Source organism: Schistocerca cancellata, chromosome 6 (assembly GCF_023864275.1).
Source record: "Schistocerca cancellata isolate TAMUIC-IGC-003103 chromosome 6, iqSchCanc2.1, whole genome shotgun sequence".
In the NCBI taxonomy this organism is placed as follows: Eukaryota; Metazoa; Arthropoda; class Insecta; order Orthoptera; family Acrididae; genus Schistocerca; species Schistocerca cancellata.
Genome location: NC_064631.1, coordinates 333,591,262 through 333,617,581, shown reverse-complemented (window position 1 = coordinate 333,617,581; position 26,320 = coordinate 333,591,262). Strand labels below are relative to the sequence as shown.

Sequence of the window (26,320 nt, the reverse complement as noted above, 5' to 3'; positions counted from 1 at the left end):
TATATATATATATATATATATATATATATATATATTGATGTGTGATAACTTAAAGTGCATCTAATTATGTAAACATATTTCTCTCACTAATAGTGTTGATAGCTCACTGTCAAAAATAAATGTAGGTTTGTAGGTAGCACTAGCGATGGGAGATATACAGGCGAAAATTCAACCTATGTGACTGAAAGTAATATCATAATACTAATGTGGCACTTTCCTCTCTATATGTGCCCACATAGAAACTCCAGAAACAGAGAATCTGCCTAAGTTAGATAAAAATTTCTTCAGAGCTAATGGTTAGTGGCCTTGTGTAAATGTGTCCTGCTATCGAAATAGAAATGCAATGCATTGTATGTAATTGGTGGTAGACTTATAGAGCACGTAACATTACACAAGTGGTCGTACCACTACAACCGTTACCAGATATACATCCATTGCCAAATCTTACACACTCCTTGGATTTTAATAGACCTCTATGACTGTGCTCTGTATACTCTGTGGTACTGCCTTAACGACGGATTGTAATGCGCTGTTCTACGTAATTATGGATGTTAAAATATAGCTTGCCTTATTCCTGTATTTTTCGTATTCAAAACTACTTTTTTCGCTGCGCTAGTTCCAACAAGTTATGGGCCCAGGCATAGGTGGATGCGTTCGCAATAAGTATTCTGACATATAAAAGGAAATATCATCGGAATAGTCCTGGAATCGTTTAGTTACAGTTATCGGGACGAGCTGATCGCGGCATAGTTTAATACTGTCTTTACTACAAGTAAAGTGATTGTGATAATTAGTGTGGCAGAAATACCGCAAATAGAGACACTTTTAGCTCACGAGCACTACACTACATGGAATTTTTCTGTGGAAATATACTTACACTTGGACGTTTATGGGACATAATGAATGCTACACTGAAGCCCATCGAGCAAAATTACGCAAATAAGGACCGGAGCGCAAGATCAAAGCTGGTGTTATTGATTGATCCAGTGAATTAGGTACACACAGAGAAAGATACAATGGCAAAAGAAGTTGGGTCAAGTTACGGAATGCATTTCAAGATGGTGGTTTATCAAGAAAATCGGATTACTCTGTTAACTTATAACCACTCGACTGGATAACAGCAACATGGTGGACAAAAATGTCAACAAGATAACATCCATATAGAATCGACTAATGAACATTGGGTTCGAGATTGCTGATGAATGGTCTGACATCCTATCCCATAGTTGCTGATTCAAATTAATTATTTAAGTTCTGTCTCTGCTGATTTTCAGGAAATATACTTCGTCCGGCATGGCAAGTTCAGAAATGTTGATTGATCGAAATAATTGGTACTTAGCTGGTAAAATTCTTCTTCATTGTTTCTCATGGTGCATGTCTTCTTCTTTCTCGCTTTCCTGTAGAAGATTGACAAAATACTAGGATTTGAAGGAGTTCAGTTCTAAACAAAATGGTGAACATGTTTCAGTTTTCGCTTTGTTGAGATATTCTTGAAATCATTTCACGAATTTTAAATAACACTTTTTCTTTGTGGTTCACAATTGTAAGAAAGATACTTTTTAGAGTTATTATTTAGACGTAATGGCATCACTTGCCAACTATGATCACATGCAGCCAAACACAACTTCTCTTGGTCAACTACTCCACAGCAACTAACTTACTTTACACACTGATAGACCATAGATTGCTAAATAAAAAGACTGGTCAAAGATTATTAAATTTCTCCATGCTTGTATACGTCTCTGACATTTACATTCATGAAAATAATCAAGATAATTTTGTTATAAGAAATATGTACAAAATGCGTGATAAAACAAATTTTATCGGAAATTACTCTTGGTACTTAGAACATGATACAATCAGATCAGTTTCATTACAATGGGTACATGCATTATTGCCAGCAGAACTGCCCAAAAAATATGTACCCATAATTATGGGATTAGAAAGCTCAGGCATTCCAATGCAGTGTAAGAGTGAAGATCCTGCAGGACCTGCAAAGTACGTCAGTGTGTCTTAATTTGGAGAAGGAAACAGCTACAACAATTTATTCTAAGAAGAAAAAGAAGAAACCAGTCAAGTGCTTCAGCTGCCAGAGGATGCGACACATCACATCCCAATGCGACAAACACCTGATACTGCTTTCACCACAAACACTGTAAGCTGTTTCTGCAAAAGCCGAAGAGAGGAGCACTAGAGTGCAGTTAAAATGATATTTAGATATCTAAAGGTAACGACAAATTATAACTAAGGTGCTGTAAAAAGGGAAATACACACTGATAAGCCAAAACATTATGACCACCACCCATCTCGACGTTGGATGCCGCCTGGTGGCGTTGCAGGCATATGACGTGCTAACAAAAGTACGTAAGCAGAACAGATGTGGTCAGGGGATCAGCCCAGCGAAGATATGCGCTGCATATGGGGAAATCCATTGAGATAAGCGACTTTGAGCAAAGGCAGATTATTATTACGGAGAGGCTGTGAACGTGTATCTCGAAAACAGAGAAGCTGGTCGAATATTCACGTGCTACTGCCAGTGACGTAGCGTGGTTGGGAAGGTTGGGGAGACTCTGCAGTTACTATAGGGAGACAAAATAGTACAATAAACAATAATTTAAACAAATGAAACAAAACGCATAAAAACAACAACAACAACTACTACTACTACTACTACCACTACCACCGCAACAAATAATAATCATAATAACTAACTTGTTCAAGAAACGATGACAAATTGGTAGAACTCCAGCAGCAAGAGAAGAAGCACTTACATTTTCTTGTACACAAGTGCAATGCTCCTGTCTTTTCTTTCCACGAATAAGTCTATAACTGGGTCTACAAAGATCTGATCACTGGATAACTCTCCAAGTAGTGACTTTTCTATTGCTAACGTGCTCAAACACGACAGCCGGATGTTGGACACTGAATTCCTTAAATAATTCTTCACTCGTTTAAGAGTACTCATGCTTCGTTCACTGCTTGCTGTAGTTGCGGGTAGGGTCAAAACTAAACGCAGGAACTTCGTTGTTTCTTCATAAACGGAATCTAAATCATTGTTGACAATGTACTTTAAGAGGATTCTTGGAGATAAGTGTTTTTTCTCATCAGCGTATATGTTACACAGTTCATTTTCAACTTGTTCTTGTTTGAAAAAAACAGTACTGTTCTAATAATTGAAGCAGTTTCAACTTTGGGAATTCTTTTTGATAGTTCGGGAAACACTTTTCGTTCAAAAGTTCAACAAACTAAATTTGGGGAAAGTCTTGAAACCTTCTTTCCATCTGAACAATTTGCAAATCCAGTATCTCGTAAGGTGACCTGAGAGATGTCTTTTGACTGCCACAGAATGATAAGTTGCCATTCAAACACAAGCTGCATTTAATGCATTCATCAAAGAATGTTTCCATTCTTAATTGTCGTAAGTTTCTCAAAACAGTTCTTATTTCATTGTGGCAAGCAGTTATACTGACAGATTGTGACTGAATAACATTAAAGAGATGGTCAACATAAACAAAGCACCCTCTGTAGAAGCAAAGCAAGTAGACAAACGTAGGATCATCCATCCGTCGTTTCATTCGCAAAGCACAGCTCAAAGCTTCTGGGTCCCACTGAGAGTCTGTATCATCAAATATATAATTAAAGACACTATATAGTCCTGAGAAATGACTAGATGTTGAAACTTCCCTGGAACGAAAGTTCCAGCGAGTGTTGCTTGCATGTGGCAGTTTAAAACTTGTCTCAGTTAGCAATACAGTTCGTTTTGACGATTTGCTGAAAAACGAATGGAATGCAGTAAGATCACTTACAAAAGCGCATAGGGACAAACTGCTTCACCAATTGTTGGAGTCCTCTTCCTCTGCCCGCCATTACTGAAGCGCCATCATATGTTTGACTAACCACTTTTCCTTCCACATCCCATTCTTTCAATACTGCATGAACAATGTTTGACAAACCTTCAGCAGTTTTATCTCCAGAAACATCGTAAAATCCAACGAATCTTTCCTCAATTTTGTCTGCAATACAGTATCTGAATATTATACTCATTTGACTCTTACATGATACGTCTAATGTTTCATCAGCCTGAATCGAAATGAAATTGCAGTTCTGAGTTTCAGATTTTATTTTCTCATTAACTGCCAGAGTTATCATTTCTATTACATCATTCTGTATATCTGAAGACGTTCCATTAAAGGTAGAGGATGATGACAGATGGTCTCGGATGAACTGCTCTCCTTGAGCTACTAAATCCAACAATTCCAGATAGTTACCTTTGTTGCTGGAGGATTCGTCTTCTCGATGGCCGCGAAAGGCTAGTTCTTGTTTACAAAGAAATACAATTGCCTGAATAAGACGAGCCAGCACTCTCCTGCTGGAAGCAACTTGTAGGTTGTCTTTTATTGTTGTCAGACGAGCGGCTTCAGAAAGGGCGTGCTCAGTTCTACTTTTGCCCAATAACTGAAATGATTCTTTGTTCTGCAGGTGACATTTTGATGTCTGATGTTTTTGTGCTTTCCTGTCAAAGTATTTTATTGTACAAATGCCCTCATTGCATCATTTCTTTTCACCAGCAAACAGAAGATATATATATATATATAACAATATAATCTGTTATTAACTGCATTCGCAGTCAGCCAAGCATACTTTTCGTACCAGGCTGTCTGAAAACTGCGTTTTTGTTTGGCTTCACTTAAAACTGCACTGAGTATAGGAGTAGGTCTTTTGTCCTTCAATTCGCACTTTTTTTGTACGTTAATGTAGAAAAAGGCGTTTTTAACAAAAATTCTATAAGGTGTACAGTTGCTGGCTCACTCATGTTGGCGACTCAACGAAAATGTGCACTGAAATCATCCAAGAATGACTATGAACACAAACCGCGCGACTGTTCACTTCCGTGTTAAAAGCCAGCATAGAAGCGGCAGAGACTATTCTCGATACCTGCTAGCAAGTGCAGCGCACCGGCCTTCGTGGAAGAGGGGAAGTGGAGGGGCGCAGGCGCACACAGTCAGGTAAGGGAAGGGAGGCAGAGACTGAGAGCAGTCGAGTCTCGAGCAGACAGATACACCAATACTCAAGGCGCGGAGGCGCGGGCTAAAAAACTGATGTCTTCGCACATTTAGTGCTCTTAGTAGGAAGTTGTTTATATTTTTGCTATGAATTACTATTGCATCTTTTTTAAGCACGAATACAGGGGAGACTAAGTCTCAAAGTCTCCCCCCACGCTACGCCACTGGCTACTGTTGTGAGCATCTACAGAAAGAGGTAGAGGAACAGTGAAACAACCACTAGGTGCTAAATGGTTCGACGTCCACGACTCTTCACACACCATGGGGTTCAGAGGCTTTTCTGCTCTATTAAGTAGGATAGATAGTGATCTGTGGCATCTCTGTCGAAAGAGCGCAATGCTGGACCAAACACAAGCGTTTTGGAGCACACTATTCATCATATGTTGTTGAACTAACATGTGGATCCAACGACATCGTCAGCTATGATAGCAGTGAGCACAGGACCATCGGGATACGACTGTGGATCAATGGAAATGTGTCGGCTCTTTTGATGAATAACATTTTTCCTAGACTAGGTCGATGGTTGGCCCCACAAACGCCATCATCGGGGTGAAAGCGACTCGAAACGCGCAGCGCGCCATGGATGCAGGCTGGTTGGAGCAGTATTATGCTATTGGAGATCCTCCTGCACTTGGGTGGAGTCTGTGGTAGTAATTGAAGACACACTGATAGCTATGAACCCTTCCCTCCATACTTGATGTCTTTCCTGATGGCTATGTCAGTTTTCAGCAGTATAGTTGTCCATGTCTCAGAACGAGAACCGTGCTACAGCATTATACTGAACTCATGTTGATGTTCCGGAAACCAGATTTGCCTTTTGAAAATCCTATGAAACCCATCTGGGTAGCTATCGCTCGCCATCGCCACATTCGCAAATCAGCGGCCCATTATTTACACGAATCAAATGACTTGTGGGTAGGCATCTAATGTCACATACCTCCACAAACTTACCAACAAACTGTCGGATCCTAATAAGCAGTGGTTAGCACAATGGACTCGCATTCGAGAGGATGACGGTTTAAACTCGGGTCCGGCCATAAAGATTTAGGTTTTCCATGATTTCTCTAAATCGCTCCAGGCAAATGCTGGGATGGTCCCTTTGAAAGGGCACTGCCGATTTTCTTTCATCCTTGAAACAATCCGAGCTTGTGCTCCATCTCTAACGAGCTCGATGTCGACGAGACATGAAATCCAATCTTCCTTCCTTTTTCCTCCCTGATATGCAGAATCAATGACTTGTTTCGTTCCAAAGATGAACAAACAGGCTATTTGCAGGTGACCATAATGTTTTGACTCATCAGTGGAAAACTTGAGAGCTATAGTATGCAGATTGGAGAAGTGAGTTGGAGAGCAAACATTTCGTTATGGGATTTGTTTTAGATCAATGGGAGGACTTACATCCTGGCCTTGTAAAAGACAGAAAACAGCAGCCATGAGCACTGTAGAAGCTGAGTCTACTGCTCTGTCACGCACAATTCAAGAAGCATTGTGGCTCAGGTTCTAATAAGTGATATAGAGCCTGATATCAATATGGAACCCACCAACACATTCTGTGACAACAAGGCAGCTATAAACGTAGCCAAAAATAATGTTACTAGTGCCTGAACGAAACACATCCAATAAAAGCACCATTTTATAAGGGATCACATAGAGTAAGAGAATACTGAAGTAGACTATTTATGCATAGAAGAGATGTTGGCTTACCTGCTAACCAAATCCTTGAACGAGGAGAAATTTCGGAAGATAGTGAGACAATATGGTTTGACTTGTGAAAGTGACATCCGAAATATCTGTTCAAAGGTGGAGGGAGGGGATTGGTGGGGATATATGTACAATGTAGTCATGTGTGAATGGGTGTCTGGCAAAGTGTATTGCATAGAGTGTAATAGGCCTCTATGACTATGCTTTGCATACTCTGTGGCATTACCTTAAACACAGATGGTAATGTGCTGTTCTATGTAATTATGGATGCTAAAATATAGCTTGCTTTATTCCTGCATTTTTCGTTATCAGAATTAATTATTTCGTTGCGCGATTTCCAACAGGTACAATCAACTGACTTCACATCCAGACAATAGGGCTAAAACATCGTTTATTACGCCTACAGGTATGTACAAGTATAATTGTGTTTCTTTTAGTCTTCAGAACACATCAGCAACATTACAATGATGATGGCTACTGTCCTCAGAGGATTAACACCCACTCAGTGTCTGATTTATCTTTTCAGCCAATACATGCAACAACATGCTGAAAGACTACGAGACATATTAGAAAGACAGTGCAGTGCAAATCTTTCCCTATCCATGTCAAAATGTCGTTTTTCTGTACCTGGAGTAGAATGCACTGGGATGACTAAAGGCAGAAATATTGAGTCATACTGCCTCTATAGCCGTCCATAATTGCGAAAATGTTGCTGAGGCACACGATTTTGTGCACAAACTAACCTCTCGATTATGTCCTCTAAATGTTCGATAGAATTCATGATGGGCAATCTGGGTGGCAGAATCATTTGCTTGAATTGCCCAATATGTTCTTCAAACCAGCCACGAACAACTGTGACCCCGTGACATGGCGATTTGTCATCCATAAAAATTCCATCGTTGTTTTGGAACATAAAGTCCACGAATTGCCGTAGATGGTGTCAAAGTAGCCGAACATAATCATTTCCAGTCGATGGTTGGTTCATTCCATGTAAACATAACCCACACCATTATGGAGCCACCAGTTGCATGCACAGTGCCTTGTTGACAACTTGGGTCTGTGGCTTCGTGGGGTAAGTGCCACACTTGGCCTCTACCATCAGCTCTTACGAACTGAAATCGAATCTCATCTTACCAGGCCACGGTTTTTCAGTCGTTTAGCGTCTAACCAATATGGATACGAACCTAGGAGAGGCGCTGCATCTGATGTCGTGCTGTGAGCAAGGGCACTCGCGTCGGTCGTTTGCTGTCATGACCCATTAACACCAAATTTCGTGCACTCTCCTAATGGAAACGTTTGTCATACATCCCACACTGATATCTACGATTTTTTCACAGTGTTGCTTGTCTGTTAGCACTGTTTACTCTATGCAGAAGCTGGTGCTGTCGGTTGTTCATCGAAGGCCGCCAGACACTGCGTTGTCAGTGGTGAGAAGTAATGCCTGAAATTTGGTATTCTCGGCATACTCTTGACACTGTGGATAGTGAAATATTGAATTCGCTACGATTTCCGAAATGGGATGTCACAGGTGTCTAGCTCCAGCTACTACTTCGCCTTCAGAGCCTGTTAATTTCCGAACGTGTAGCCATAACCAGTCGGAAACTTTTACCCTTGCATCACCTGAGTACAAATGACAGCTCTGCCCATGCACTATCTTTTTATACTTTGCGTACGCGATACTACCGCCACTATATACAGGGTGTTACAAAAAGGTACGGCCAAACTTTCAGGAAACATTCCTCACACACAAAGAAAGAAAATATGTTATGTGGACATGTGTCTGGAAACGCTTATTTTCCATATTAGAGCTCATTTTATTACTTCTCTTCAAATCACATTAACCATCGAATGGAAACAGAACGTACCAGCGTGACTTCAAACACATTGTTACAGGAAAAGTCCAAAATGTCCTCCGTTAGCGAGGATACATGCATCCACCCTCCGTCGCATGGAATCCCTGATGCGCTGATGCAGCCCTGGAGAATGGCGTATTGTATCACAGCCGTCCACAATACGAGCACGAAGAGTCTCTACATTTGGTACCGGGGTTGCGTAGACAAGTGCTTTCAAATGTCCCCATAAATGAAAGTCAAGAGGGTTGAGGTCAGGAGAGCGTGGAGGCCATCGAATTGGTCCGCCTCTACCAATCCATCGTTTACCGAATCTGTTGTTGAGAAGTGTACGAACACTTCGACTGAAATGTGCAGGAGCTCCATAGTGCATGAACCAAATGTTGTGTCGTACTCGTAAAGTCACATGTTCTAGCAGCACAGGTAGAATACTCCGTATGAAATCATGATAGCGTGCTCCATTGAGCGTAGGTGGACGAAATTAAAATGAGCTCTAACATGGAAATTAAGCGTTTCCAGACACATGTCCACATAACATATTTTCTTTATTTGTGTGTGAGGAATGTTTCCTGAAAGTTTGGCCGTACCTTTTTGTAACACACTGTATATCGCTATCTGATGAGTTTTGTCGTCTCTGTGTATTTGGGACATACAATAAACGCAATTGGAGTCCAACCTAGCATAAAACGAGTAGAAGCCGTGAAGAACTATTCAGAACCGACTAATGTGAAAGAACTGTAAGCATTCGCAGTCTCTGCGAATTTCTACCGACGATTCATTGAAGGGTATGCCGATATAGCACGACCGATGACTTAGATGACTGAAAACAGCTTTGATAACGACTGCCTTATTCTCCTACCCAGACTTCTCAAACCCTTCATCTTAGCTACTGACGCTAGCAATTTCGCGTCAGAGCGATATTATCATAAGAAATCAATTGAGAAGAGAATCCAATTTCATTCACTTCCCATCCTCTGAAGAGAGCCGAATGCAATTACTCGACAGTAGACAAGCAATTATGTGCACTTGTCTATGGCTCAAACTACAGCCAACGTTTCTTAGTTGGCCAAAAATTCATTGCAGTAAACGATCAAATCGCACTGAAGTAGCTGCTCAACTTGGAAGTCCCCAGCAGTAGATTAACCTGTGGACCTTACTTTTAAGTGAGTACTAATTCAGTGCAGGGCACTGACCTGCAAAACTACACAGCCATGTGGACGGCTTAAGTAGGAAAGTCAGAGTATGTTTCACAATCAGCAGGGAAGAGGAATATTAAATGCCCATGAGGCTAACATGCAGTGACAGTCCTGAAAAAAAGATCCTAAATTCGGGGTTCTTGATGGAATACTATAAAAGAGCACTGCTAAAGAAATACATATCGTTGTAACTGAAGTCTATGGGAAAAAATTTTAAAAGAGTGTCATGATAGTCCATTGGCAGGACACAGTGGCAAAAGAGGAACTAAACTCCGAATGGCACAAATCTATTGGTGGCCAAACTGGAAAACTGAAGCTTATGGTTACATTTCATGTTGTGATGCGTGCAGTAAGCAGAATGATGTGATCAAAACCAAAGCATTTCTGCAAAAACTCCGAGAAACAAGCACACTTTCAGAACGAGTGAGTCTTGATATTGTAGGTCCACTGCCAAAAACAATTGATGGAAATCATTATATCTTGAACATTCTGGATCATTTCTCAAGAAACTTAATAATGATACCAATCCTAGAGTGCTGAGACTATGGTGCAAGTGTTGCTTAACGAGTGTATTTTGAAATATGGCCCTCCTACTTCTATAATTAGTGACCAAGGTTCCAATTTTAGTTCTAACTAACTACAGAAAATGTGCAGGTTATTGAATGCTGACGAGTTAAGGACTACGCCAGCTCATCCAGAGTGGAATGGTCAGGTGGAAAGAGTTCATTAAACTCTCATTAGAATTATAAATCACTATTTCGACAGTAAGCACGATTCGTTGGACACCCACAAACCATACATACTCAGAGCTTACAACATGAAGGCCCACACCAGCAGGGAACTCAGAGCATACAGAATCTCTATGGTAGGTGAATGACCTCACTGCTTTCCTTCAGAACATTAGCAAGAGACAGTAGCATGAACATATCTTCTGCTAGTCACCAAACTCCCCTGACATGAAAATTACTGAGCATATCTGGGACACCTTGCAATGTGCTGTTCAGAAGAGATCTCCACTCCCTTGTACTCTTACGGATTTGTGGACAGCCCTGCAGGATTCATGGTATCAATTCCATCCAACACTAGATGAGACACTAGTCGAGTCCATACCACATAATGTTGCGGCACTTCTGCTTGCTTGCGGTGGCCCTACACAATATTAGGCAGGTGTACCAGTTTCTTTGACTCTTCAGTGTACATTGAAATCCCCACAAACAATAATTTGCTTCTCTCTTTCTGACAGATAGCACAACAAAGAATCCAAGTTTTTAAAAAATAGCTGAATATTATTCATTAGGGACCTACAGCTACAATTATAAAACTACCATTATTAAGTTTAAGCTCACACGCACATGCTTCTATATGTTGCTCTATACAAAATTTTTTAGTTTCAAAACTTTTCACACTATGATAAATTTAAAAAAAAATGCAACTCCTCCTCTCTCCGTTGTGTCTCTACTGTCATATGCTGAAATCTTACATCTACCTACATACACTCCTGGAAATTGAAATAAGAACACCGTGAATTCATTGTCCCAGGAAGGGGAAACTTTATTGACACATTCCTGGGGTCAGATACATCACATGATCACACTGACAGAACCACAGGCACATAGACACAGGCAACAGAGCATGCACAATGTCGGCACTAGTACAGTGTATATCCACCTTTCGCAGCAATGCAGGCTGCTATTCTCCCATGGAGACGATCGTAGAGATGCTGGATGTAGTCCTGTGGAACGGCTTGCCATGCCATTTCCACCTGGCGCCTCAGTTGGACCAGCGTTCGTGCTGGACATGCAGACCGCGTGAGACGACGCTTCATCCAGTCCCAAACATGCTCAATGGGGGACAGATCCAGAGATCTTGCTGGCCAGGGTAGTTGACTTACACCTTCTAGAGTACGTTGGGTGGCACGGGATACATGCGGACATGCATTGTTCTGTTGGAACAGCAAGTTCCCTTGCCGGTCTAGGAATGGTAGAACGATGGGTTCGATGACGGTTTGGATGTAGCGTGCACTAATCAGTGTCCCCTCGACGATCACCAGTGGTGTACGGCCAGTGTAGGAGATCGCTCCCCACACCATGATGCCGGGTGTTGGCCCTGTGTGCCTCGGTCGTATGCAGTCCTGATTGTGGCGCTCACCTGCACGGCGCCAAACACGCATACGACCATCATTGGCACCAAGGCAGAAGCGACTCTCATCGCTGAAGACGACACGTCTCCATTCGTCCCTCCATTCACGCCTGTCGCGACACCACTGGAGGCGGGCTGCACGATGTTGGGGCGTGAGCGGAAGACGGCCTAACGGTGTGCAGGACCGTAGCCCAGCTTCATGGAGACGGTTGCGAATGGTCCTCGCCGATACCCCAGGAGCAACAGTGTCCCTAATTTGCTGGGAAGTGGCGGTGCGGTCCCCTACGGCACTGCATAGGGTCCTACGGTCTTGGCGTGTATCCGTGCGTCGCTGTGGTCTGGTCCCAGGTCGACGGGCACGTGCACCTTCCGCCGACCACTGGCGACAACATCGATGTACTGTGGAGACCTCACGCCCCACGTGTTGAGCAATTCGGCGGTACGTCCACCCGGCCTCCCGCATGCCCACTATACGCCCTCGCTCAAAGTCCGTCAACTGCACATACGGTTCACGTCCACGCTGTCGCGGCATGCTACCAGTGTTAAAGACTGCGATGGAGCTCCGTATGCCACGGCAAACTGGCTGACACTGACGGCGGCGGTGCACAAATGCTGCGCAGCTAGCGCCATTCGACGGCCAACACCGCGGTTCCTGGTGTGTCTGCTGTGTCGTGCGTGTGATCATTGCTTGTACAGCCCTCTCGCAGTGTCCGGAGCAAGTATGGTGGGTCTGACACACCGGTGTCAATGTGTTCTTTTTTCCATTTCCAGGAGTGTATGTCTTTTCCATATATATGGCAATATGATAGTCAGACGACATAGTACATCTATTCCACCCCAGTTTCTAATTCTTCTAAACAGACAAGAAGCTCATCTACTTTGGTTTTTAATCCTCTGATATTCTGATGCACTGTAATCCGATGAGTTTCAGTGCCTCCACCTTAATGATTTTGCAGTCCACCAGCCAATTACCCTTCCCTTTCCTAATGAGATGCAGGGAATTCCACGTGACGTCCCACATACCAGTAGTATCAGCAGGAACCAAAACTATGCCTGACAAAGTAACTCCCTGAAGCAGCTGATCAGACTCTATATTGACCCTCTTGACAGAGCTGTTCAGTTGGGGCTGATCATACTGCATGTAAGCAGGAACCAAGCCAACACTTGTATGGTCGTTTCAGATGCTATTTTTACCAGGTCACACTCAATATTGTAGCCCTGATACCCATCAATAATGTTTTCTTCTCCATGCACTATCACAATGCGATCCTGCTTTGAAAAACTCTTGCACAATGATCCTACATCCTCTATCCCTAGGTTAAAATATGCACTGAACTTGAAAAAACTTGTGACTTAGTACCCGTCACCTAATTTTTCCTGCAAGATCTGGCCCCCACCTCATCCATGGCTACTCCCAAATAATAGAACTTTCCTCCTACTACCTACTTTTTTTGAAACAGCTGGTTTCCTGGTGAAAGTCTGTTGAGTGTTAACTACACTTACATCTACCTGAGCCTCTTGCTTAGTTAACTGAGGTACAAGGCAAATCTATTGTTTGTGCCAATTATAAAACTGTCAGAGACTGTTCTATTTCTGTGGACCCTGTTCCTTGCTGCCACTTTCCACTTGTCTTCACCCTTCTCCACCCTTAACCTTATCCGTTCCTCCCTAGCACTATCGAGTTCAGCCTTAAGGACTCTCAACTGCCCTTCCTGTTCTGCTATTTTTCTACCCCTTGAACACACTTTGCAGTACCATGGGAGAGACTCATTTACCTCCCCAATTCCCATGCCCCTACATCCCCCCCCCCCAGTGTAACCATCTATCACAACAGCTGCATAGAACCCCAGAACTAACTTTGCTACTCCAGTTCAAATATTTGCTGCTAATGGTTATTTACAGTATTTTTACAAAAGATTTCTAGAAAATAACAATAATATTCTATTAACTACAAATCACAAGAGTCACTAAAGTTGTGTGGAACTCTAATATAAGTGCATACTATTAATACAGTAACGCAATGCAATTAAAATAACGTTAAAACTCGAACTTATATACCTGAAAAATTAGGCCTTCACTTCAAATGAAGTTTCAAGGTGAATTTCCAAAAAAAGAGGAAGCTTATCATAAAAATAGGAGAATAAATATTCATCATTTAAAGTATCAGAATTTCATTTTTATTTGATTAACGTAATGTAAGAATTTGATTAACATAAGGTTCACTCTAGGTTAGCAGCTGAAAACTTTTCTCATATTGTAATAATATGAGCCCTAATGCTGGTGTCATGAGGTGTAGCAGCCTTGTTCCTAGGTAGGATTGATTACTTTTGTTTCAGGCCAAGCTGTCTTTAATAATAAGTTAGAATTGAACACTAGAATTCATCCTAATATCCAGATGAACGGCACTGGAATGTACAATAGTATTTCAGCATTAATGTCTGGTGTGGAATGTTCTGAAAAGACAAATGTTTTTATTGCATTCACTAGAACAACTGTTAATGTCTCTTCAAACTTGTTTAAATAAACAAAGGTAAGCCATGCAACTTAATTACTGATAGAATATAATACATTGCATTTATGTATAATTAAAATACTTTACCGTAGTATTACTTGTGGTTATGTTTTTCAGCAGGTTATGAAATTTAAAGTATAAACTCTTGTTATAATGAAGATGTGGATCTAACCAAATATGATTGAACAGTATGACCCAATAGAACCAGCTGCCTTTGTCACAACTCTCATCAGCCAATTATATGGCTTCATCGACTCTCCTAGGAACCTAAGTGATATGGAGATGAACTACTTGGCATGTTCCCAGTTTTTGTATATAGCTTTAACCTCTTGTGTCTCTAATTCATGAAGTTTTCCTTTTGCACTATTATAGCTGCCTGCATTCATGAATACTGCATTCGCTTGCGTTCCCTTTGCTATTGTTAGCAGCAGAATGTAAGCCACTATATTTTACAAACGTAACTTGTGTAGGTTTCTCGGTTGATACTTTGTATTTTTTTTTTTTTTCAATGAATCAGTTGATGAAAAGTACAGCTCTTAGAACTTTAGCCGTGTCTGATGTTCAGATTCTAAATACTCGGAATAATTATGTACTGTAAATACTACATAATTATGTTTGCTATCCTTAAGTGACCTCTTTTCATTTGATGGCTCACTGTGCTGATCTTGCTGCTGTCGTTTAAAGTTGTGTTCATAATCGAAAGTGTTGTGACTGATTTCTTACCTATCTGCAAAAGTCTCTTGTGGTTTTTCACACAACACAGTATCGCTGTTTCTGAGGATGAACGTCTGAAACATGCATCAGCAAATTTTTTATTTATTTGTACCCATTCCCGCATTGTCAGCATTCAAACTGTAACGACGTATTCATTTTGAGTAGATAACATAACAGAACGCAATGAGGAAATGCTACTGGCATAGTTTTCTTTATTTGCTACAAGCACGAGCAATTGTAAACGCATCAATGCTAAAACTTTGAACGACTGCAATATCTTATCCGTAGAGCGTATAGCGATAGCCATAGCAGGCACGTTTGCCATCGCTTCGTACACTGTAGCAGTGCGGTTCTCACCGCTAGCGTTCGGTATGGATCTGCAGAGCGTCGCCTGTCGCTAACGTCAAGAAATTTGTCAAGGACATCCGTTATGTACAGATTTTCCTGTGCCTATTAATAAAGTTTATCATTGTTGGTTCTCCAATTCTGATATTGTATTTAGACTTTTTGTATTAGGGATGGTATCTGATAATTTCACTTTCTTCTTTTGGTCCTGAACTAAGAAATATGGTGTTGTGTGGGTTCTGTCTAGTATGTGCATACCACCACTTAAAGGTTACAACGCCTTCCATTCCGGTCCGTTCCTTTGACGTCCAGTGTGAATCGACTTTATTGTATCCAGTTTCGATAGGTTACAGAATGGTGTGTAAAATATATGTGAGCAAAGAAAGACTTTGACGTTGAGTTGCATGTTGATGGGGGGAGTTTTTGTTTGAACTGCGAATTTTAAAATTCAGCATGACATCTGGAAAGGAAATATTGACAATACAGTTAGGTCATTATGCGAACTTTGTGGGTAGTCATTGGTGGAATATACAGGTACTTTCTATCAAATGAAAGAAAGAACAATGTTGTATAAACTGGTATGCTGATCATAGGAGATCAATATTTGTTTTGGAAGACGTTATAATCTGAGTGCAGCACGCCATCAGTCGAGACCGTCGGTATATGTAGTTAGCATACTATACTTGGTTTATGACGTGCGTTTCTTCGTAATTTACAAAAAAACTCTTAAATAATAAAAGATATTGCAACAGAACACATTAAAATTATTATGTCCTGGTCCCAACGAATGTCATGAAAATTCCAACCCTCGGTCCATAAGCGTGGATATCTTCAAAAGCAAAACGGGAAGTTGTGGTTTTACTATATGACTGATGCACACCTAGATTGTTGTTGTTGTTGTTGTTGTCTTCAGTCCAGACTGGTTTGATGCAGCTCTCCATGCTACAACTATCCTGTGCAAGCTTGTTATTCATCTCCCAGTACCTAATGCAACCTACATCTTTCTGAATCCGTTTAGTGTATTCATCTCTTGGTCACCATCTACGATTTTTACCCTCCACACTGGCCTCCAAACTTATTTCTATGCCAATTAGGCAGACTGAATTATTCACTTTTCCTCCACTCGCCTAGGAGGAGTTAGCCCTATTACTTTTCCTCATCCACTCCAATTATAAATGTTCGCTGCATACTCCATGGAATTTGACGTTATTGTCTATGTATGGCAGCACTAGCTCTTTAGAGAAATTTCTCACGATAGGTTGCAAATAAGGAGAGAGTCATGTTAATTTGGATAAGTTGATAGCCAAGTGCTTAACTCAGGTGCACTTACTGCCACATTAGTGCTGTTGCTTCAGAGTTAGCATAGTTGGGAACAACTATCTTATTCGAAGACGAAGATGGTGTTTCAATATTTCTCGCTACTTATTTTAAATATCTGCCCCAGTTTATTTTTTCATAATGCCTGAGCTGCAAAACATTGTTACATTGAGAATACAGCTAACAATTACTGTATTTTGTAAGGCTTAAGATGTCAAAAATATAGGCCTAGTCATGGCGGAACACAATGACAAAAAGTATCCTGTTGTGTTCTGTGACTCCCAAGTCCACCAGTTATGTGGATTCCCTAATTCTCTTTCTGAAATTAAGGTGTAATGACATCCCACAGAAATTTACTTACATAAAAATTTAAATTGACATACTGCACTACAGGAAAACAACTTAAACTTTGAGTGGGGAACCATAAATTATGAAATGTCACTAGGTGTTATTCTGAGCCCATTCCTCTATGAAAGTCACACAGCCGAGCTTCCGATTATTTAAAAAGATTCTCCACAAATAATGTTTTCAAATGTCATAAACATATTTACCAAGGGACCAAATACAGCCATACCAAAACACAATCAGACGACATCCATATTCGCTTAGACCTGCTTTACCGTAAACAGTTCACAAAAAATGTATATCTGTGCAGTTTAAAACTAGAAAAATTAGCCTGTCAAACAACGGAAAGTCCAGGATGGAGTGATAAGCGAGTTGGGGTGGCAGTCATTAAAACAAAATTTCCATCACCAACTTTCTCCTCTGAAGGTAAAAATATTGTACTGTTACCATCTACAAAGGGAGAAATGATAAATGGAAATAAGATAAGTAGTATCTTGTACAGGAAAATTATGTGTTAATTTCTCCCATGCGGTCTTAGATAGCGGAATGGTAGAGAAACAGTCTGAAAGTGGTTAGAAGACCCCTCTGCTACGCACTTAATTGTGAATTGCAGAGTAGATGTAGAAACTGTGAAAAATTCCTTTGTGGTTCAGCTGGATACCAAGCAAAGCTTGTGTCAATACTCGTAAAATAGCCAAAAAGCTTAGTTTTATGTGTTTTGCACTAAAAAGTGTTGAATTGAAGATGTGGGTTCTAGTTTATTTATATAATTTCTCTTCCAGCTGTTTTGCGCTAGTATTGTCTGAGGCAATGAAGCTAAATTAAATGAAGTTTTTAGCCAGCAAAAACAAGCAATAAGACTATTCTGTAAAGCTGATAACCACCAGTAACATTACTATTCCGTAAAGTTGGTAACCACAAATATTGCAGGGGCCATTTGAAATATGTTGGAATTCTTACACTCACATCTCATTCATACATTTCTTTATGGTATTCTTGGTCATAATAAAAATACATTTTCGATTCATCCATCGGTAACATGACTGATGAAAATAATTATTGCCTAGATTATGCTGCTTTGTTGTAGGCTGCTGATTCTGGTGCAAAATATGTCAAGAAGTTCCCATAGCACATAATTTTTTTTAAAAAAATTGGGAATCTCTACAAATTAAATAAAAATTTAATATTTTATCTAATAAGCACCCTTACAAATTATCTAGATTCAAGCACTGAAGATCCTTGGTAGTTGCTTGACAAGAAGCTATGTTTGCTGTAATCAAGCCTTAGTTATGACTGTTGTTCCATGATAAATATACTAGTTCTGTAGATATTAAGATTGCACTATATTCCAAGGAAAATTACTTCATGATTGGCATTTCAGCGAGTCGAGCAGTACGTGCCAGCTGGCATCCAATCGTAGTTCTTTCTTGAGTGGGACATGTTCACTGTGTAGCCTTAACTCACTACCTGGATCTACAGAATACAATATAAATAAATAAATCAGCAGTATTTGGTGTCTCATACTATAAGTAGTGCAAGAAATAAGGTAATGCTAAAGTGCTGACACACTTGGATTTGTTTCCTTTAATTTGGAAGTGTTTTCCATGAACCAATGTAATATATTGTAGACACTGCAAACAGAATAAAATGGTGTGCCAAACAAAAGTTCAAACTGTTGCTGTTGACATACTGTGTTATACATCCAGTCTGTCCTATCACATGTTACAGATTGAGAGAAAGCTTCAGCCTGCCAGTGCTCTCACTTTTCCAAGTCCCACAAAGGCTTTTATATTTCATTTGAGAAAATATTTGGAAGAGAACAGCTTCCTCATGGATTAAAGGAACTTCCACTTTGATTCGAAACATGATCTGTAGCAAGTTTCATTTTATCCAACACTACTACTAGTACTACTACTACTACTACTACTACTACGTGATCAGGCCCAGTGGACAACATGCATCTACAAGTTTCCTCCTCCACTGTATTCTGTCCATTGCTGCTATCCACCATCCGTTCACATCTATTGACACTTGTTAAATCTTCATGGAGTCCATACCTCCAACGCTTCTTGGGTCTCCCTGGCAGTCTCTTTCCTGAAGGTGTGAAATCCAGGAGCTTCCGAGGCCATCTGTGATCCTCCATGCGGGCCACATGGCTGGCCCACTGCTTTTGTTTGGCTTTGACAGTTCCTGCTGTGTTGGGCTGCTGGTATAGTTCCTCGAGCTTTTGGTTGTATCTGATCCTCCATTCCCCTATATCTGCATCCAGAACCGGATCGAAGATCTTCCGAAGCACTTTTCTCTAAAAAACAAGGAGCTTATGGAAGTCCTGTTTCTGGATACTCCATGTCTCACAGCCATATAGAACAACAGGCTGGATCAGGGTTTTATACAGTCGAATCTTGAACTGTCTGGAGAGATATCTGGACCGAAGCAGTTGTGCTAGGCTGTGGTAAGATCGGTTTCCTGCTTGTATTCTGGCATTGATCTCTGCTTCACATGACGAGTTCTCAGTGAAAAGTGCCCCTAGGTATTTGAATTCTTGCACTCTCTTGTAGGACTGGTCCCCAACCTGCAAAAGGATATACTATATTGATTTTTTTACATTCGTGGAAATGGCAGCAATCACATAACAACCAGTACAGTTCCTCACCTTCTAATTTTCTTTCATTATTTATATTGTAATACAAGTTTTCTGCTCTTTTGTAGCCTAATTTTTTTTCATCACTGTGATGTCCTCTGACATTTCTTTTATCATTATCATATGTATTTATATTGATTTTAACATGAATTATTTATAACAAGACATTTCTTTACAAATTTAGCCTCTAATTTTATAGAGGAAACTGTAAGTGTTTTTCTGGAGTGCAGTCACGTCGTTTTCTATTACAGGAAATGGGTTTTGACTACACTGGTGCATCAGTATCGGACATAAACCATGATGTCCTTTATAGAGAAGGTAAAACAGACAAGGTAAATTTATAGTTGTTGCTATATTCTAATTGGTGCAAAATTTGAAATATTAGTTTAAAAAACATTTCTATGAATGCTGAAGTTATAGGTCTCTTTGGAATAATCCACTTTTAAAATTGAAATCAAACAAATTTAGGAATTTTATCCTCAATTTTTTTCTGGTAGTACATAGCACAGTATCCTTTTCTTTCTTTTGTAATCTTTTCATTATGCTTATATGACTGGCACTGCAGAAGCTTCTCATAATAAAAATGAAGGTACAATGGCGCATTATTTCCGAAAGTCATGAGAGATTTGTGTGGGTAAAGAAACAATGTTCCCGTTAGTTGGACGTATTGTCATAGAGTGAGAATAAGGAAATGAAGAGAGGCTTGGACAAAATTTCTACTTGGTTAATGAATGGCTGCTCTCTGTAACAAAAGAAAGAACTGAATAATATATGATTTCAAGGTTACTGATGAACATTTCACATCACTTACATACTTAAGTGTAATGCTAAGGAGTGATGTGTAGTGGAATGATGAAGCAAAATCAATACTACAGATGGAGAGTGGAAGACTTACATTTGTTGGAAGGATCCTAGGAAAGTGAAGTGCACCTGTAAAGGAAATCACATACAAGACAGTAGCATTCCAGAGAATTTTTTGCAGCATTTGGAGTCCTTATCAAGTAGGCAATGATAATAGACATTGAACAAAATCAGGTATGTTCTGCTAATACCGTAAACGATCAGTACAGCCCATATGAAAATGTAAAAGAAACGCTAGGAGAATTTAAATGCAAATCCGTGGAAGAAAGACAACATAATTCTTGTGAAACCTAGTTGAGTAAATTTAAAGACCTTGTATCTCCAAAAAGGCTGTGCTATCATCATGCTGTTACCATCATGTTATCTTTAGTAGGGATAGTGAGAGTAAGAGAGAAGAGGGCATGTACGGAGTCATATAAACAGACGTTTGTCCCTCACTCAGTATGTGACTGGAATAAGACAGAAAATGACTGACTTTTGTATGAAATACATGTGCTATACAGTTGCTTTTGGAGTATATATGTAGATGAAGATCAAGCACACTTGTTGTAACCCTTACATTGGGTCAAGAAATGCGTATTGAACACAAAATTAGCATCTGTAACATTTGCCCATTAGCTCACAAAACCAAACAATAATTGTTCCTGGAATTCTAAGCACAACTTCTTTGCTGTGCATGGATATTGCAGTTATAATATGAAGCACAGATTCAAATAAGTCTAAGAGTAGTGGAAATCGCACCCTCATCAAATAGAAGCACATCGCGAAAATGTTATATCAGCTCATGGAGTGCAGATAGCAGACTTGTCATTATAGTCACACATTAAGTTGGAACACAGCTATCAGTATCCAAACACAAGTCCAATCCAGTCTAGTTACACAACAGCGGCAGTTGAAGTTCACTTCATAGAGGCAGATTTGGATGATAGCAGCTACTGATGGAAAAACTGAGAGAACCAGCCACTGGGCGGCACTTTATTGGCTCACTATGGAATGCCATCCCTGCATTATCATAGGCTTTGCTACTATCGATACCTAATAAGAATCCCACACTGATGAGCAGTACTCAAGAATTGGTTGAACAAGTACCTTACAAGCCACTTCCTTCGTGGATGAGTTACATTTCCTTAAGATTCTTCGTATGAATCTCAATTTGGTATCTGCTTTTTCTACTGTTTGTTTCATGTGTACATTCCACTTAAGGTCATTTTGGATAGTTACTTCTAGATATTTTATGGTAACCACTGTTTGTAGCAGTTTCTCATCAGTAGTGTAGTTGTACAGCAATGGCTTTCTTTTCCAATGTATGCACAATATGTTTAATTTGTTTATGTTGAGGGTCAACTACCAGAGCCTGCACCATTCATCAGTCCTCTGTAGGTCATTCTGCAAATTGTTTCTGTCTTCTGGCATTTTATGTTGTTGTGGACAACCACATCATCTGTGAATGGTCTTAAAGAGCATCCAATTGCTTTCTACTATATGCCTGTTTACTGGTCAGTGCTTCTTGTGTTCGCTGAAGTGCAGTCTGTAGTCATACCACTGTTCACCTTTCCTCAAGCTTTCTCACTTCAAATTAAAATTAAAATGTTTATGCATTGTAATTAAGTTTACCATCTTGTATGCTCAACATTTAAAAAAAATCAAGAGTTTTCTGTTGTGATGTTACTATGAAATTTTAACAGTTTATGCAACATTGTCTGTCTTTCGAAACATTGCTATTGCTTTCATATTTTCAAAATTTTGTTCTTAATATCTGGGAAAAGTAGTTAATCTTCTAGATTCATGTTATAGTATTTTTTTAATTTTACATTTTCAGGAAGTAGAACAAACAGAGACAACAATTTTCCAAATATTAATAGAAAATAAATGTACTTTTGTAATTTAAAAACAAAGGATTTTAATATAAATGTCCAAAATTACTGTTTTTAGTTTTACTATTTTGAGCTAATACATGAAGCTATATGCTTGTAATAGGTCTTATGAACAATCTGTGTTTTGTTTGTTTAAGGGGTATGTGACATTTACACCAAGGCTCCTGTTAGTTGACTTGAAAGGCAGCCTACGCCATCTTCCTGAGCAGGGAGATTTATATGAAGAGGTTCCCGACTCCAGTAATGTAAATGTATTATGGCCTAAAGAGAAAGTCGATGTTATACAAGCTCCAAAGCCAGAAAAAAATGAATTTTTAGAAGATTTGTCTAAAGAGCACATGGAACCAGAAGAAATTCGTAAGTGTATACTGATTTAACAGTAATTACATAAAAATGGCAGAAGAGGCATGTCCTCATTGAAGAAACACTCCCACATAACTGACTTTCCCAATTTTTCTGATTTTGATCTGTTGGCATTACTTGGTTTTGCACATCTACTGTTACTCTGGGAGTGATGAATTTTCAATTCTTTACAATGAAAATTTAGCTGAAATATGACTGTGTAAGTCAGTAAAAAAAGTTGTATATTTTACAGAAGGAAATACAAGGTGTACATAAAGTTTGGGAACACTTTCAATTATTTATTGCACAAGAACCAAACATTGTACAGATATCATACATATATCATTTTGAAGAGAAAACCTGAATGTTTTTTCCATGTATACCGCCACAGCGTAGTTTGGCAATTTGCCGGTAGTCAGCACTAGTTACAAACATGGCGAGTTCAGGTGCAGAGCGAGCTTCCTGTGTGTTGGAGTTCGAAATGACCTTCCTGATCACCAGATTTCACTCCGTGTGACTTCTTTCTGTGGGGACACATTAAAGATCTGTTGTATGTACCGCCTCTACCACGTGATGTAGCAGAGCTCCGGGAGAGAATACGGGAAGCAACTGCCACAGTCGACGATGCCATGCTGGGATGGGTATGACAAGAATTTGATTACCGTATTGATGTCTGCAGGGTCACTCATGGTTTGCATATCGAATGTCTGTAAAAAAAATTTCAGAGTTTCTCTTCAAAATGCAATATGTATGACGTCTGTACAATGTTTAGTTTTTGTGCAATAAATAATTGAAAGTGTCCCCGGACTTTATGTACACCCTGTATTGCATAAGTTGAATGTTGCAGGCTGTTTACAGACAGTGTTGTAGTCTGTTGAGTGCTTAAAGTGCCAGGACACTGTAATGAAATATAGGAAGACATATAGAGGAATGACAGTTGCTGCAATGGCTGGCAACTGTCAGTCACTCTTAAAAACAAATCTCCACTCCTGTATGCTACTTAGAAGTAAACATTGATTTCTTTCTCGGTAAGAAGCTTGTGTTTTGAAATGCTCTCCATTTCCATCAACTGAAACCTTGACTCAATAATTGCTTTTCAGCATGGAGAGATACATAATGAGGATTTTATTTTTGTAGTATGAATAATTCTTTCAGTTGAGTTCTTTTGATGTGTCGTGGTTAGAGAAGTGATTGCTACACTGGAAAATATAGCTATGGTTTACAGTGTGCTAAGTGTTTTTAATCTACTGCAAAATATTTCACCCTTGACAGTACTAAAGCACCCTATTGGGAGCTGCTGCATTATGGACATTTTTCTGTTCCGCATTTCCATGGTAACTCATTAGATGTGCATGGCTCTACTTATTATCTTTGCTATCTTGAATATCTTGAAAGTAGCATTTGTAGGTATAGTTATTTCATATATGTTGTTTATAAAAGTTTGTCATTACTATCAAGAGTAACTAGTAGCTCTTACAATTAGTCATTTGTGCGTTACTGTTTTTCCGGTGTCTGTGGTGAAGAAAGATGGCATCCAAATGTAACGTGTACAATATAATTAATTTTTTGATGTGTGCTAAAAGCTGTACACTATCTGATCAATAGTATCTAGACTCAGCTATATCATATGGAATTGACTACTAGATGTGATGAGATGCAGAGAATGGATCGAACAGGAGAGCTCACTGACTTTGAATGTGGCCTAGTCATTGGATGTCACCTGAGTAACAAAGCCATCAGGGGCATTTCAACCTATCTAAAGAAACCCCAGTTGACTGATGGTGTTGTGACTGTGAAGTGGAAAAACAAAGGAATGACTAGCACAATGACTGTATGTAGGCAGTTAAAAAGAAAAAGAGTACAGTGGTTGAGCAGCTACTCATAAGCCATACATTTCTGTAGTCAGTGCTAAGCGATGCTGGAGCCAGTGTAAAGAGTGACACCGTTTTGTAGTGACTGACTTGAAAATGTATTATTTGGAGTGATGAATCACTCTGTACCCTGTGGCAATCCAAAGGAAGGATCATGTTTGATGAGTGCCTGGAGAATGTTACTTGCCATCATGTGTAGTGTCAACAGGAAGTGCAGAGGAGGTGGTGTTATTGTATGGGAATGTTTCTCATACTTAGGGGGTGGTTTCCGTATTGCACTTAAGAAAATCTAAATGCAGAAGGAAATAAATACATTTTACAGCATTGTGTACTGTGTGGGGTAGCGGAACAGTTCAGAGATGATGATCGATTATATAAGGATGACACTGCAGACTGTCATAAAGCAGTATCTGCAAGGTAACCATTTGTGGGCAATAACATTCCTAGAATGGACTGGCCTGTCCAGAGTTCTGACCTGAACCCAGTGGAACACCTTTGGGATGAATTAGAACATTGACTTTGCTCCAGACTTTAGTGCCCAACATCACTACCTTCTCTGGTGTCAGCTCTTGAGGGAGAACAGACTTCTAAGGTATTCAGACTCCTTATTGAAAATGCAGCAGGATTTAAGCCATCATAAATGCAAAGGGTGAACATATCCCATATTGATGTCCACTAATAGATGTCCAAATACTTTTGATCAGATGGTTTACATGTGTCCTCATTCCAGGCCTGCTGGATGTATATGTATGATATTTGCAAGTAATCATATGTAAATAATTATAACTTCTATATCTAAAAACAAAGATGATGTGACTTACCAAACGAAAGCGCTGTCAGGTTGATGGACACACTAACAAACACAAACATACACACAGAATTCAAGCTTTCGCAACCAACGGTTGCTTCATCAGGAAAGAGGGAAGGAGAGGGAAAGACGAAAGGATGTGGGTTTTGAGGGATAGGGTAAGGAGTCATTCCAATCCCGGGAGCGGAAAGACTTACCTTAGGGGGAAAAAAGGACAGGTATACACACACACACATATCCATCCGCACATGCACAGACACGTCTGCTTGTGTCTGTGTATGTGCGGATGGATATGTGTGTGTGCGAGTGTATACCTGTCCTTTTTTCCCCCTAAGGTAAGTCTTTCCGCTCCCGGGATTGGATTGACTCCTTACCCTCTCCCTTAAAACCCACATCCTTTCGTCTTTCCCTCTCCTTCCCTCTTTCCTGATGAAACAACCGTTGGTTGCGAAAGCTTGAATTTTGTGTGTATGTTTGTGTTTGTTTGTGTGTCTATCAACCTGCCAGTGCTTTTGTTTGGTAAGTCACATCATCTTTGTTTTTAGATGTATTTTTCCCACGTGGAATGTTTCCCTCTATTATATTCATATCTCTAATCATAACTTCTGGTTTATACAACTTTTAGGCAACTACCTCAGATAGGAAACACAGAAAATTGAAATGTAAATGGATATCTATAGACAAATAGAGGGAATAGCTACTTGGAACAATGGCTCAAATGTGAAACAAGGTTTGGCAAGA

General features: G+C 39.9%; 1 protein-coding gene across 2 annotated transcripts in view; it reads left to right on the top strand.

Moving 5' to 3' along the window:
- Positions 1-15,907: 15,907 nt before the first annotated feature.
- The window catches only part of LOC126088508 (protein misato), an 85,662-nt gene continuing 75,249 nt past the window's right edge, over positions 15,908-26,320 (top strand). For both annotated transcript variants that reach the window (XM_049906652.1, XM_049906653.1), the window contains exons 1-3: positions 15,908-16,054; positions 20,075-20,155; positions 22,696-22,915. In XM_049906652.1, coding sequence (XP_049762609.1) covers positions 15,974-16,054; positions 20,075-20,155; positions 22,696-22,915 — 382 coding nt within the window. In that variant the 5' untranslated portion in view covers positions 15,908-15,973. The remainder of the gene's footprint in view (positions 16,055-20,074; positions 20,156-22,695; positions 22,916-26,320) is intronic.